Here is a 14,176-nt window from a genome sequence, read left to right as displayed (position 1 = left end):
GAGTATTATACCAGTCTTAAAACTCATAAAAGCTAAAGAATATGTTCAAATGTAGCCACAAGACAAGAGTTAACCTGATTCTTTGTTGAGTAGTGTGATAGAAAATGGCATAAAAGAAAGGTTGAGCTTGTTTTTATATGCATACTTTAAAAAACAGTGGTGTTAATAGGCTGAGCAAAGTCACATGAGGCAGATTTATTCTTATTCATCATCATCCTCTTCCTCACATATACTTCATACACTGGTATAGTGAAATTAGATTCAGATGGAGCGAGAGATTAGGTTTGTTTCATTTTCTACGCACTCCTCTCAAAATTCCTCAGCTCCACACCAATCATATACACTGGTAAATACAGTGGAAGTGTATTTCTGATTTTCCACAAGAGGATGGTCGTGTACCACTGGTGTTACACGTACCACCGTTTGAGAACCATGGATTAAAGTCAAATAAAATATACTTGTCATGCATACAAAGTAGATTTTTATGGTTAGTAATACTCTGGTAGTAGTAGTTAATATGTTGATGGTATCTTGTATGGCATTTTGTTTACATCTAAAATCTAATCAACTAAAGATTTACAACAAATTACAACAGCTACAGCAGCTGTAGAAGGCCACAGTGCTCACTTTATTAGGTACACACAGACTGTAAAGTAGTGTCTGGTGTAGTCACCACATTTTTTTTCTCAGGGAACCTCCCCAAAGAAACCCATGGGAATTTGTGAATCTTTAAAAAACTGCAGTTTCCTCTTTAAACTCAGTGTCAGTGCATGTACCCCCTCTCCTTCTGTGGCGGACATATATGCAGAGAGTGGTAAATGAGTTATTACTGACAGGTGATATAAATTCAGAGAGTCATAAAACTGCATATTAAAGGATGGGGATGAGCAGGGTAAAGGCTGACGTAAGGTAATGGGCTTCGGATGGTCGACGCCTGCGTGGGATACGCTGGATGCAACGCTGGGAGGAGATTAGGAAACTGCGACTAAATCGGACCCCCGTCGAGCGCCATCTTGGCCCCAGTGACAGCGGAAACCTCGCGTCCTCTCCTCTTCGGCGGCCATTTTGGCTCCGACTCGGCCCAGTTTCCTGGACGATGGAGGGAGGGGCCTTGCGTTTGTGGAAGTCGGAGGAGCAGCCAGTCAAAGCCAGCCAGCCAGCATCCGAGGAACTGGAGCAGCAGCGGCGGAGTCGGACTGTGTGTGCACGGATACGTTATAATTATCAATATTCAGCCGCTCGGCGCGGACGACGGCGCGTGCAGCGGGGCGGACATCATGCGCGTGACGGTCTTCCATTTGAGCTCGGGAAGCTGAAGCGCATCGCAGCGCGGTCACGTCACGTTATTTCGGTGGGATAAAGCCATCGATGTGTGTGTGTGTATAACGGCGCAATAACGGCGCGAGCCAACCGGTGATTCCGTCGACAGCTAAACCCAGCTAGCCAACCATTATCCGTGTTAGCTTGCGGTGCAGCGAGCATCTTTCTCGGTGCGGGAAGTGGCCGCGGACGGCACTCGCGGCAGTTTTGTGTCCGAAGAGTGAGACACAAAGCCGAGGCATGCGAAGTGGGCTGTTTTTCTGCGTGAAATCTCCACGCCCTGGGCTCTGCTCCGCGGTTGCTCCATAACTAGCTCGCCTGCTACTTAGCCTGTGCACCGGGAGAATAGCTGAGGAAGAGGAGAAGGTGGGGCCGCGGAGTGACAGCTAATGCTGCTAGCAAGGTAACCCGGACTGTGGTTTTTCCTGACACGGACACCGACTGGTTCAAATTACCTGGCACAATAAAAGTGACTCCGTTCAGTGGGAGGAGAAAAAAAAGGGGGGACATTTATTTTCATTGATTAACGGTGAAACCTTCCGTGGTGAAGGCGGAGGAGAGCATCCTCGTTTACCTGAATGACCATGGCGGACGACGACGTGCTGTTCGAGGATGTCTACGAGCTGTGCGAGGTGATAGGAAAGTAAGTACAGTCCGTTACACTCAACGGCCAAAACAAGAAAAAACATTTAAACCCCATGCAACGTTTAAAAAACACTCCGAACATTTAGTCCTAACTGCTATTAAACATCATGTATATTGATTATTGTCACTGTCAAAGCATTGATGTTTTTAAACCCTCATTAAACTCAATCTTTTAAAAATATATATAATAATCTTTGGTATTTTTACGTTTTATGCCAATTTCAAACGCAATTACACAGTAGTAATATTTTAGTTTGCATGTACTACATGATCATGAGATTACCTTTGGAGGTATAACACTAATTACCAACAGCACTAACCCCTTTTTTGTATTATTTTTATTATTTGTGTGGTGTAGCTTCTGAGCACATTACAGTATGTGATTTTTGGCACTAGAGGTTTGGTACAGTATGGTGTGTATTTTTCTGTGTTTCCATTAGGAATAACCATAGTGTTTTGCGTACTTCAACAACGTAGTACAGTTTCTGAGATGGAAATTCAAGTTCAGGGGTTCCCCATGACCTCGGGAAGTTAGAGTTCCCCATACAAATTGAGCGCACCAGCAGAATATTTAGCAGACAATAGAATTATGGACGTCTATGGATTTAAGGAATGTCAGAAATGTAATTTTGAAGATATTTCACAGCAGAAAAGTTACATATTATACCTTTAAGTGTAAAATATGCCCCTTACGCCAGTCTGGGACATTATTATTTGTGTGGTGAACCTTCTGAACACATTAAATGTACAGTATGTCATTTTTGGCACTAGAGGTTCAGTATAGTATGGTGTATATTTTTTCCAGTTTCCATTAGAAGTTGTACCAACGTAACCCCAACCGGCCCCAACCGTTCCATTTTTGAGTACCCTTTAATTCTTCAGTACAATACGCTAGCTCCCAACCACTACGTCAGAAAAAACAAGAACACGAGCTGCTAGATGTCCTCCATTGTTGCCTGCTGTGTCACGTTCGATGTCGTTGTTTGTTGTCGTCACACCGGTATCTCGCCGATGCGCTCTGTTGCAGTTTCATGTCGCAGCACAGGATCATCAACGTAGTAACGGTTTCCCAAGTCTGGTTTCTCCAAGTTTCCGAGTTGGAAATTCAAGTTCAGGGGTTCCCCCATGACCTCGGAAACTCCGAGTTCCGACTACAAATTGAACGCACCAGCAGAATGTGCAGCAAACAATAGAATTATGGATGTCTATGGATTTAAATAGTGTCAGAAATGTAATAACATGTAGTTTATGACTATACATTTTAATGAGAAAATGAGTTCATAATGGGCTTCAGTGGATATGTTTTATGTACGTATACACATTAACAGCCAAAATGATCAATAATGAATAAGTGAAAAGGACCCTAAGGATGCATGAGGGTTAAACCATATAATTATTTCCATTTACGTGCAGCTGTGATATACAGTGTTTTCACATCTGTAAATCGATATATGCACTATGAGTTAATTGAGTGAATACTCTGTATATTCTGTTTTTAGTTTATATATATATATATATGATGTTTAATGTGATAACAAAGTGCTTGACATGTTTCAAGGTGTCCAACACTTCAACACAAAGCTGTATTTTCTGCTTGTCTTTCCAGTGTGAGGAATCTATCTTCCCGCACAAGTGCAGAATGATTATTTTCCTCCTCGACTTATCTGATTATTTTTCATTTGTTCCTTAAAATGGTGAATAATAGATTTAGTCACTGTCATAGAGGAGCTAAGAAACCAAAGCTTATTCACATTTTACGAGCTGAAATAACCTGAAACACTCAAACGGATAAATTGATTATTAGAAGAGTTGCTGATTCATGAAGCAGCTGTTTCCAAATTGATTATCTGTTGTCGTCCTTGTCTGAAGACAGGATTTTCCTTCTTCTTATCCTGCTGTGTGACAGTATTTACAACCTGGATACAGACACACAAGCTGCTCAAACACTTTTCAAGATAGAATGGTGACGTGGGTCAAGGTTTCATGTAAAGCAGGAGACATTTAAACCAAAGGGTCAAGAGCCAGTGAGTATGGATAGTGACCACAGTGTGCATGTTACGACCATGTGGTCAGACATGGCTCCTCCACAGGCCCATCAGAGTCCTGGACGACCGGTCAGTCCCCTCCCCCTGCAAGCCTCAGTCACTTCACTGCAGGTCTGAGGGTCCATTAAGTTTGTTGTAGGGGAAAGAGGCACGCTTTCTCTGGACCCTCAGGCCCTCTTCCTACATCCTGAGACTTCCTGTTGCCTTGGTTACTAATTAATGGCTGGTCCAGGACCACTACCTTGGAGTCCTGGTAACAGATACGGGGAGCTATTGAAGGAGAGTTAGTGCAGTTATTTGACAGCAGGAAAGTGGAAATGTTTTCTCTGCATCCTCCTCCCACTGAATGATGGGCTTACTCTGCTGGGCACTCGTTAAACATGATTAAAATTATTTTTTATATCTGTATATAAACACCTTTGCTGTCAGATAGAGTCAGTTTTTTTATTGAACGCATGGAAAAAACTGCATGTAACAACACATTTGTGGAGACAAATACTGCAGTTTTGCAGGTGTGGTCACGATATTTCTAATATTTCACATCGGATGATTTTCATTAAATTAATCGGCTAATTTTAGCTAGGGATGGGCATTTAAAGCAAAAATGCTATTTGGATGTTTGAAAGTAATGCAGGGTTCACAATGTATCAAGCTAATGAGATGCATTCAAAGACCCTGGGAAATATCGTCACTTCTGTGGTAGCTTGGAGGAGCAGCTTTGAAATGTGTTCAAGAAAGCTCACAATTGTAATCACTTCTGGAAACACACTTCAAGTTCTCTAAATGTCCCCAATTCTAATTTTTACACATTACAAATGTTTGTCAGTAAAATTTAAAATTTCTGATAATAAAAATGATGAACTGATTATGAAATGACTTGATTAATTTAGTTATAGATTATTAATCCGTTAATTGCTGCAGCCCTAGTTTGAATTCATTGCAATTCTGTGTGTTATTTTGTCATGAAAGTGTGGGTGGTGGAGTTATACAGTGACTCCAGTCACACAGTCCCTGCAGGTCAGTAGCTGAGTAACACTTGACTGAACAGTAGTCTGGACCAGGGCATCTTTTAAGCTTCAGCAAAGAAGCAGAGTGCCACTTTTATGTCCAAGAAAATCCCAGAAAATTCCTCTTATCCTGCCAGTTGTTTTGTGAAACCGCAGTTGATGGATCAAGTGTGCTCAGACCCAGTGTCTTGGGATGTGTCACAGGAAGACAATGGGGGGGTCAGGGGGTGGTTTGAGGGGAAGAGAGCCTGAGGCAGATCAATGGAGACAAGTGGAGCTGGGAATGGGATGGCGCTGAGGCTGAGGATATAAATAATGCCCGCAGACTGCGGCTCTCTCCCTCTTTGTTTTTACTGTCAGCACTGCTGTAGGTGTGGACACCATGGCCGATCTGAGCATGTTCCTTTAATCAAAAGTGTAAAACCCAATAGGGATGCATGACATTATCGGCACTGTATCAGTGTCGTCAGATATTGGCTTTAAGATGTATTATCGGAATCGGCAAACACGCCAAGATTCCCTGATAAGACTCTGGACTCGGGGACGGTCCACACAAAAACGAGTCTTGGCGAGGAACGACGTTTTATTCACGTGGAAACAGCGCAACTATTTTTTACGGGTCTGGTGTGTTTTCGCGTAAACGATCAATATGTTATTATGGGAAAATTATTACGTAATAGCTCCTCCTCTTTTTTTGCATTCGCCGTCTCTTATCTTCATTGTCGTCGTCTTCTTCTTCTTGTGTTTGGAGATTGTTTGGTCTTTTTTTTCCGTCCTTATGCAGCGCTCACACCGGATGTTTACATACAAAGTCAATGCACAAACAAGCGAGTCGACGTAAATTTCCTGTCGGCCATGCTGCGCAGCGCTATTTGTGTGACAATTGGCGTCGAGATTCTTACGTCTGAGTACTTGCTGGCGGTCAGACTCAAAATGGAGGTGAAAATGATCATTTCTTTGTGTGTGCACCCGGCACGCTACGATATAAATTGATATATGTACCAGGACAAAAACAAAAAGGAGAGAGTGTAGACAAATGCAGTGAATGCGCATTCTGTGTCTGTGGCTGTAATTCTAAATGAATGATAGTTTATAGTTTATAAAAAAAAAGTTTATACACAGTGCATTTGTATGACAGCATTTAGAGGATGAAGATATTTCCTGAAACTGCTGTTTCTGTATGGATAGGACATAAAACAGATGAACAACAATGAACAATGAATTAAGCTGCCACCACCTTGACTATTATGCTCGCACCGTCTCCTCACTCACAGGGGAGTAGTGTTTATTGTATCGTTAACAGGCCAAGCATTCCCGATACTTCGCTCTATTGGATATCAGCAAAAAGTCCAATACTGTGCATCCCTAAAACCCTAATACCTCTTCTGTCTTTTCTGGTTAGAAGTCATAGGGGAAGATTTTTCGGCATCAGTTGTGCTGTATAGTTTTTAATAAATGTGATCATTATTGCATAATTTGACACATTTTTGATCTCAGAATCTTGATGAATGCTACTTCTTTGTGTTTTCATCCAAAGTTTAATTGAAAAAGTTTTCTCTTTCATGTATTTTAAAATATTCTTCTTATTTAGCACACACAATGCAAATTGGAGAGATAAATCATCACAGTTCTTTCAGTTAAGCTATTTTATGTGTCATTTGTAATTATTAGAGCATTATATTTTAGCAGATGGAAAAAGAAAAATCATAGAAAGAGAGAATAACTGGTTGACCTCTAAAAATAATGTCATTATATTGGGCTTAAATGAACTAAATCCATCAGAGGTTTGCAGTAGGACTTTGTCACGGTGTCCTGTGTCTCTTAATTTAATCTCGGTGTTGTTGTAAGGTCACGTGTCCCTCGCTGACCTTTGCCCTCAGCTCCTTTCAAACTTAAACGTACATAAACCCTCTTATCCAGCCTTCAGTCTTTCAGAGAATTCGTCTTTTATTTTTCTTGATCGGCTTTTGTCAGAGTCTGTCTTGGGTGGGATTGAGAGCATTGTGGAAGCCGTCACTGCTCAGTAATCATCTTTATTTTAAACATAGGAGCCATGATTAGACTGATTTCTACAGGACGACGGTTAGTAATTACTGTTTTTTTTGTTCAAACTTGTGGATTTGATACAACATGACGTTTTTCTTTTTCATCCCATTGTCTTCCTGATTAGCGTTCTGGAGATGGAAATGGTTCCTGTGATAGCAAGGGTCTTAGATTATGTTTGCTGCACGGTGGACACACATAGATGTGGCTCCCTGTCCACCGGGAAAACCCTTGTCTCACTGCCACCTTTTTCCCTCTCATTGTTTTCCAAGAGAAGATGAGAGAGCGAGAGAGCGTACTATGCTTTCAGAGTCAAAGCACATGGAGTAAAGTCAGACCCAAAAGAGGCTGCATTAGGCCTGGTTATGTCCCGCACTTTTTCTGCACACGGGAGATGTGCATTATTTTCACAATTGATGAATCTGTCGATTATTTTCTCCATGAATCCTATAATCCATAAACTATTGCTCCAGAAAATGTTGAAAAATGTTTCACAAACCTGGAAATGATGATGTTCTCAAACGTCACGTTTTGTCCACAAACCAAAAGTATTCCGTTTTACCGATTTCTCTGTCATATGGAGCAAAGAAACCAGAAAATATTCACATTTAAGACGTTCAAAAATCAGCCCTAGTCTCAGTCTACATTTTAGTTTTTTCACCTGTGATGTGTGCAGATCCCCCAAAAAAAAATAGACAAAGAAAAGATCTGTTGATAATGATATTGACAGTCGACCACCATGATGACCGGACACCTCTCACTGTAGTTTTTAGTGTCAAGGCTGAATGCATGAAGAAACATAAATACTAGATTTTTAAACTATTTTAGCACCTGTGCAGATTCTCTCTCCCTCTCCCCGTCTAAGTAAATAAAAATCATGAGACATTTTCTGTCAGAGATAACTCAGAGTGAAGTCATAATTTGTGGTGTGGGGAGACGAGCGAGACGCAGCGAGCTAGATGAGTGAGAAGCAGCAAACCAAGCATCCAGTGTGAACCAGGTGGTATGGTTTTAATAGTAGGGCTGTCACTTCTTTTTACAAAAATCATGCTAAGAGTAATTAAAATGTCCCATAATTCATCACAAACACCACTAAATTATCATTAAAGCTGTCAGCGTTCACTAAAATGTAATAATGTACATATGTAACATACTTAATTACTGGTTTTTGTTAACGTGTTAGGGATCAAGTGCAGCTCTCTTTTTATTTTATTTACAATATTACCCGCAGATGAGAGTCAGTGCACAGATGTCCCTGAAACACACAGGTATTTATGAGCCAGCTCACAGAGAGTTGCAGGAAAAAGTTGGCCTGCATCTCAATATCCCCTGATTTCTTTACTCGAAAACCTGGAGCAGCCTCACATAACCTGAATTAAGTGTTTGTGTGCCTGCCACCATACAAACACTGCTACTTTTACCGCTATTAGCACTTCTGTTGTATCTCTTTCACAGTAAATCAGTCGTGCACGTATCCATCCATCCGTCCATCGTCAACTGCGGGGGTAACAGCTCTAGCAGTGAGTCCCAGACTTCCCTTTCCCTGGCAACATCGCCCAGCTCTGACTGGGCGATCCCCAGGTGCTCCCAGGCCAGTGAGGCCATGTAATCCCTCCGCCTAGTCCTGGGTCCCATCCCTGTTGGATGTGCCAGGAACACCTCCCTATTGAGGCGGCCTGGTGGTATCCTTACCAGAACCACCTCAACAGGGGCTTTGCTCCAAGTCCCTGCCGGATCGCCTGTACCCACGATCTCAATCAAAGATCGTCCAGTAGATCGCAAGCTTTGCCCTTTGGCTCGGCTCTCTTTTCGTCACAGTGCTGCGGTAAAGCAAACACAATGCACAGGACACAGGGCTCCTTTTCACCTGGCATTAAAATGTGTTTTTTGGAAATCAGATTACAATCTGATAGCGCGGGACAACTTGTAAATACAGGTGTAAATAGACCGGAGACACATTGAGGATTGTTATCTGATCTGCCATGTCACCTTGGGGAGGTGGTCAGTCATGCATTGTGACCACAGTGAACAGAAATGTAAAGATGAGCACACACAATAGTGCGACTTCACATACGTTTTGTTGATTATATTGATGGATGTCACGCTGTAGTCCGCTGCTTAAAAATCTTTGCAGAAGAAGAGAGGGAGATGATGTAAGGGGTTTGAACGTGATCAGATAGTGATAGGATCTCGATGTGGACGCTGTAGACACATGTTAATACCTGGTGTAAATGCTTGTGGTGAAGCACTATCAGATCACAGAAAACACATTCTAATGCCAGGTGTAAAGAGGGTCAGTTTAAGCGTATACATGCAGGAGTAATTGGACTTTGAATACCAGGTATGTTAGTCTTACTAAAAATAGTTTGACTAACATGTTTACATGACACTATTGTCTTTTTAGCATGCATGCAAGTTAACGCACCGACTGTCTCTTGTTAACATGGTGAATATGTCACAACACCGTGAGGGCTCAACAGTGATGCTCTAATCACGGCCCCTGTGTTTTTGGAGATTTAACAGAACAGTATTGGCAGAGCACTGAATCACAGGAATTCATTCTCTGTCTGTAACGATCGTGTTTGAATAGGACTGAAGCGCAGTGCTCTTTCTATCAGCCCTGTGGTGCTCATTAGAGCCCAGGATATTGGGATGTGTCACTCAGTCTAACCCAATGAAGTGGTCACTCCTCTGACTTAGTCTGGATCGGATTACAAAATTGCTTGCTCGACATTTCAATCAGAAAATGTCATTGATTCTGATGCAGTTTGCACAATCCTTTGTCGTAACTTGAAACAATTGTGTTGGATGTTTTTTTTAGCAGGTTAAATGTCAAAATACTGCCTTGAAACAGGCTTTTTAACTGCGTCTAACCCTCATGGTGTCTGAGTTGTTCTAAGCAACAAAACCCTGTGAAAAGAGATTAAAAGATTCAATTTAATTATCAGATGTTTGCAAGGTTTGTGATCAGTTAATTTTAAGGCTGCAATTAACCCCTGTTTTCATCAGTACAGATGATGTTTTGACTGCAGCCGCATGGCTCAAAAAGTGAAGCTGTGAAGTGAAGTAAAGGACAGATTTTGATGACATTTTCTCGGGGATGTTGGTTAAGGCCCCAGGAAGAAATTATTCTGGCGGTATGGATTTAGATTAAAGCAAATATTAACCTTCCAAGTCTTCACATTCTACTAAAAACTGAAAGACGTTACATTTACACTGAGAGGAGCGGCAAATCTGCACATTACAGAAGCTGGAAGTGGGGGGAATGTTCCATATGATGAGATATACCTGTGAATTCATTAGTTCCATTCGAGCACAGTTTGATTCCCCGTGAAGCTTCCTCATGTCGACTCTTTGCTGGAATGGTGTCAGAGGTGTTACTTCATTCCCTCTTTGCAAATGAAATCATCCACTCCGCCCGCGTGTGTATGTGTGTGTGTGTATGTATGTAAATGTGGTTGCAGAGAGCGTTCAGTTGGAAAAGCCAGGGTTCGATGCCGCAGCTGGGCATGGTTTACTCAGCTGCAGTGTCCTGAAGTGAGGTCACTGGTTTCCTGCTGGCATCAATGAACTGTCACATTATTGAACACAGTTTTTGCACAGAGAAAATTTAGAGAGCCAGGTTTACATTAGTCCAGCATCGTGTATTCCTACTTTAGTGTCGTATCTTTTTCAGGTTGGGTCTGAAATTTACCTGGCTTTTTTCCTCTCTTACTTTAGCTCCTTTAAAGCTGTAATATCGTGATAAAACAGATTAATTAATTAATGCTTACAAAAGACCAACAATGTCCTTGTTTGTATTGATCCCCTGAAAGCCTGGCTTTCACGTTTCATATTATTCTCTTGTGGAAAAACCAACAGATCATTTTATGATACAAAGGACCGGCTTTATATATAAACCGCTGCAGGGCAGCGTATCAATGTCGCCCTCACCGGTGACTAAACAGGAAGCGCTTTGGACATGAGCGTCGTCTGCTGCTCCTTTTTAAAAATGTGAACATGTTCTGTTTTCTCTGCTCCGCTGTGACGGTAAATTGAATATCTTGTGGTTTGTGGACAAAACAAGACATTTCAGGACGTGTTGTCGAGGTTTACTGACATTTTCTATAAGAAATAATTGACAGATTAATTAACTGTTGGTTGTATTCTGCTTTTTCTTCACTTCACCCACACAATATGCAGTCACATTAATTGTCTTCTTTCACTCAAGAATCTTCCCTTTCGACTTCTTTTAGCCTCCCACTCGACACACAGCAGATCAATATTTGTGAATGGATGGTGTAAAGGTGAAGTTTTCTTTGTGATGACAAGGACAGACTTTACAAACCTGGATGACTTTATGTACAGGGAAGGGGATTCTTACAGAGCATCTCCTGAGGGTATATAAGCTCTAAATTTCAGTATGCAAACCCGAATGGTAATTCTTTCATTAATATTCAAAGGGCTTGTTTCCCTAATTTGCATTAAGAAGTGCTCTGGATTATTGTAGCATTCAAAGAAGATGGTGTAACAGCTGTGAACTTTGTTAAACTTGTTAAATTAGCAGCTTTGAAGTTTGGGCAGTTGGGCAAATGGCACCTAATCTGGAATTAGTCGCTCAGAATCGCTTCTGTGGACTTAAACTCGTTTGGTTTCAGGGCACGTACATCTGTGAGAAGATGTTATTTTGCATGTTACAGAGCTCCAGAACGTCATATGACTCTGACTGAATATATCTGATCCTTATAAGACCCCGATGGGCTTTTTATGAAGTTAGAAACACCTGGAAAGGATATTATTCCAGACCTGCAGTGTCCCGACATCTTCAACTTCTTGATTAACTTCCCTTCATCTTACTCCTGGAGTGTGGAGAGAAACAAATGGACATGACCTAAAGATGGCATTGTTGTATTAACGTTACTATGCAGACTAGCTCTTAGTAAATCTAGTCCGAGTCCATGATTTACCACAAATGAACCAAGTAATCCATTGTTTGTGGGTTGCCTACGCTACATCTTCTTCTGCTCGCTGTGAGCATGGTTCATAACAGTGATTGACTCCCACTGTCTCTCTGGATCTGTGGGGATCCGGTAAAATGTTCCCCCTTTAGCTTGTTAGCCTGTCTCTGACTGTTTTGACACAACATCTATCCTCCATTTTCACTTTTGTGACGTAAACAGCGACAAGAGACATGTGTGATCCATTTTGATCCGAAAAATTAGATGTTGGTGTTTAGAGCTGCAACTAACGGTTATTTTCATATTCTGTTGATTATTTTCTCGATGAATCGAGTATTTCTTTGGTCCAGAAAATTGCGATAATATATATACACATTTAAGAAGCTGAAACATCTCTAAAAGCTCTAAAACCAATGAATCAGTCATCAAAATAGTTGACGATTAATTTAGTAATTGATTAATCTGTGGACTCTCATGTTAGCATAGCTGTTAGGAAGGAAAGGCATGTCACATAATATTGATTTTTGGAAAAATTGACAGCCCTAATTAACCAATATTACCAATATTCTTTTAAACTTTAAAATGTACTTATTTATTATAGTTGTGGCTTTTCCTTTCTGTTTACATGCCATCTGTTATGAATGGTGTTGTGTGTTTATAGTGAGGTGGTGCTGAATGATGGTGACTGTGTTTTTACTGCATACACAGCAGTTTAGTTGACTCAGCACTGGAAAAACATTTCTCTGTATCTCACAGCTGCATGTAAACATTTCACCCTACCCCCCCCCCCCCCCCCCCCCCCCCCCCCACTCCCCTCTAAACTTTCCTGGACAGACGAGTGAGTGGGTTATTCTCCGCTGCTTCAGGCTCGCAGCTGAAGAGCAAAGAAGTGCTGCTTTAAGCAAAAGATGGCTGTTGAGTCTGCAGCCACACAGGCAGCTGTCCCCATTAAAACACCCAGGCCCCGGTTGGAAATGTTGGCCCCCGCTCAGCGGAGATGTTAAAAATCGAACCCAACATCCAGACTCGGGTTTGCACGTAGGGGAGAGCTGAAATGAACGAGTGAGGGCTCGGCAAAGATTGCCACTTTGGGCTAATGTTTGATGAGCGCTGCTGTCGGATGTGAGCCATGTGTGGGTGTTTTGTATGAGCCCACTCAGCACAGCTGTGGTGATGTCAGTGCAGCATGCGGTCTCTCACTTTGAGACACACACACACACACTCTCTCTCTCTCTCTTTGTCTCCTCTCTGTCTCTCTCCCCCTCTCTTTCTCACACACACATGCCAACTTTTAATGCCTCCACTGCACAAGGCTGAATGGTCATTTCATCTTTAATTTCAGATGATGACTTGAAATGTAATCTAATTTATTAAGCATTAACCTCGTTTGACTCGCACAGCTGCTGTAGAAAGAGCGCCGATTCTTTATGCGACGGCTTTGAATTTACAGCCACGATCGCTAATGATGTTTATGCATAGAGAGTGTCGCGGCGGTGGCGGCTCGACCAAAAAAAGCACACTGGTTAGTGGTGGTAATGAGTTTTATTGACACATATTAGATCATTGACGAGCACGGATGGGATGAATATACGATATTATCTTTTTTGCGCAGAAAAAGACGAATGAAGAAATTCAGCTTGAATGGAGAAAATTGTTATTGTTTGAATGTCTTTGACTTAAAAATGCTGTTTGGCCCAGTAACATACAGTCCGAGTGATTTATTTTGGACTGCCATAAGGGGGAGCTGTATCTCTCTGGATGGTTTTCATTTTGTGCCGTTTCTGTGTGGATGTGGCTGAAGTCCGAGCCTTCCCCAGGCTTATGGCGTGTTTCCACTCGCCTCAGCACGGCACAGTGCGGTTATTATGCATTTCCACTAGCGATAATACCCAGTACTTTTTTAGTACCTGCTCTGGGGAGGTGAGGTGATACTATGCGTGACGTCGCAAGACCGCCGGCCACTGATTGGTCAGAGTGCCGTCACAAGAATCAAGCCGAACAATGCCGAACTGTAGATCAGTTATAAAGACTTAGAAATCCTGAAAACATTTAGCAAAGGAAACGTCTAAAATCTCAATATTTAACAGTGGAGTCTGGTGTATTCAGCGACAGCACTGCTGAAAGCTGGCGATTGTGAGCCGAATCACACCTGTTCAGTGGTATTTCATGTCCAGTGACT

The 14,176-nt window shown here is 41.9% G+C and overlaps 1 protein-coding gene across 13 annotated transcripts in view; it reads left to right on the top strand.

Moving 5' to 3' along the window:
- The first annotated feature begins 1,172 nt into the window (after window positions 1-1,172).
- Window positions 1,173-14,176, top strand: part of LOC131455595 (peripheral plasma membrane protein CASK) — a 45,469-nt gene continuing 32,465 nt past the window's right edge. For 4 of the 13 annotated variants that reach the window (XM_058623335.1, XM_058623333.1, XM_058623331.1 and 1 more), the window contains exon 1: window positions 1,176-1,963. In XM_058623335.1, coding sequence (XP_058479318.1) covers window positions 1,899-1,963 — 65 coding nt within the window. In that variant the 5' untranslated portion in view covers window positions 1,176-1,898. Of the gene's footprint in view, window positions 1,964-6,994; window positions 7,100-14,176 lie in introns of those variants that run through there. The other 9 variants (XM_058623326.1, XM_058623328.1, XM_058623322.1 and 6 more) reach the window with 5 other exon arrangements.

This window comes from Solea solea, chromosome 2 (genome assembly GCF_958295425.1).
Source record: "Solea solea chromosome 2, fSolSol10.1, whole genome shotgun sequence".
Taxonomy (NCBI): Eukaryota; Metazoa; Chordata; class Actinopteri; order Pleuronectiformes; family Soleidae; genus Solea; species Solea solea.
The sequence above is the reverse complement of the archived record's forward strand: the minus strand, read 5'-3'. Positions and strand labels throughout refer to the sequence as shown.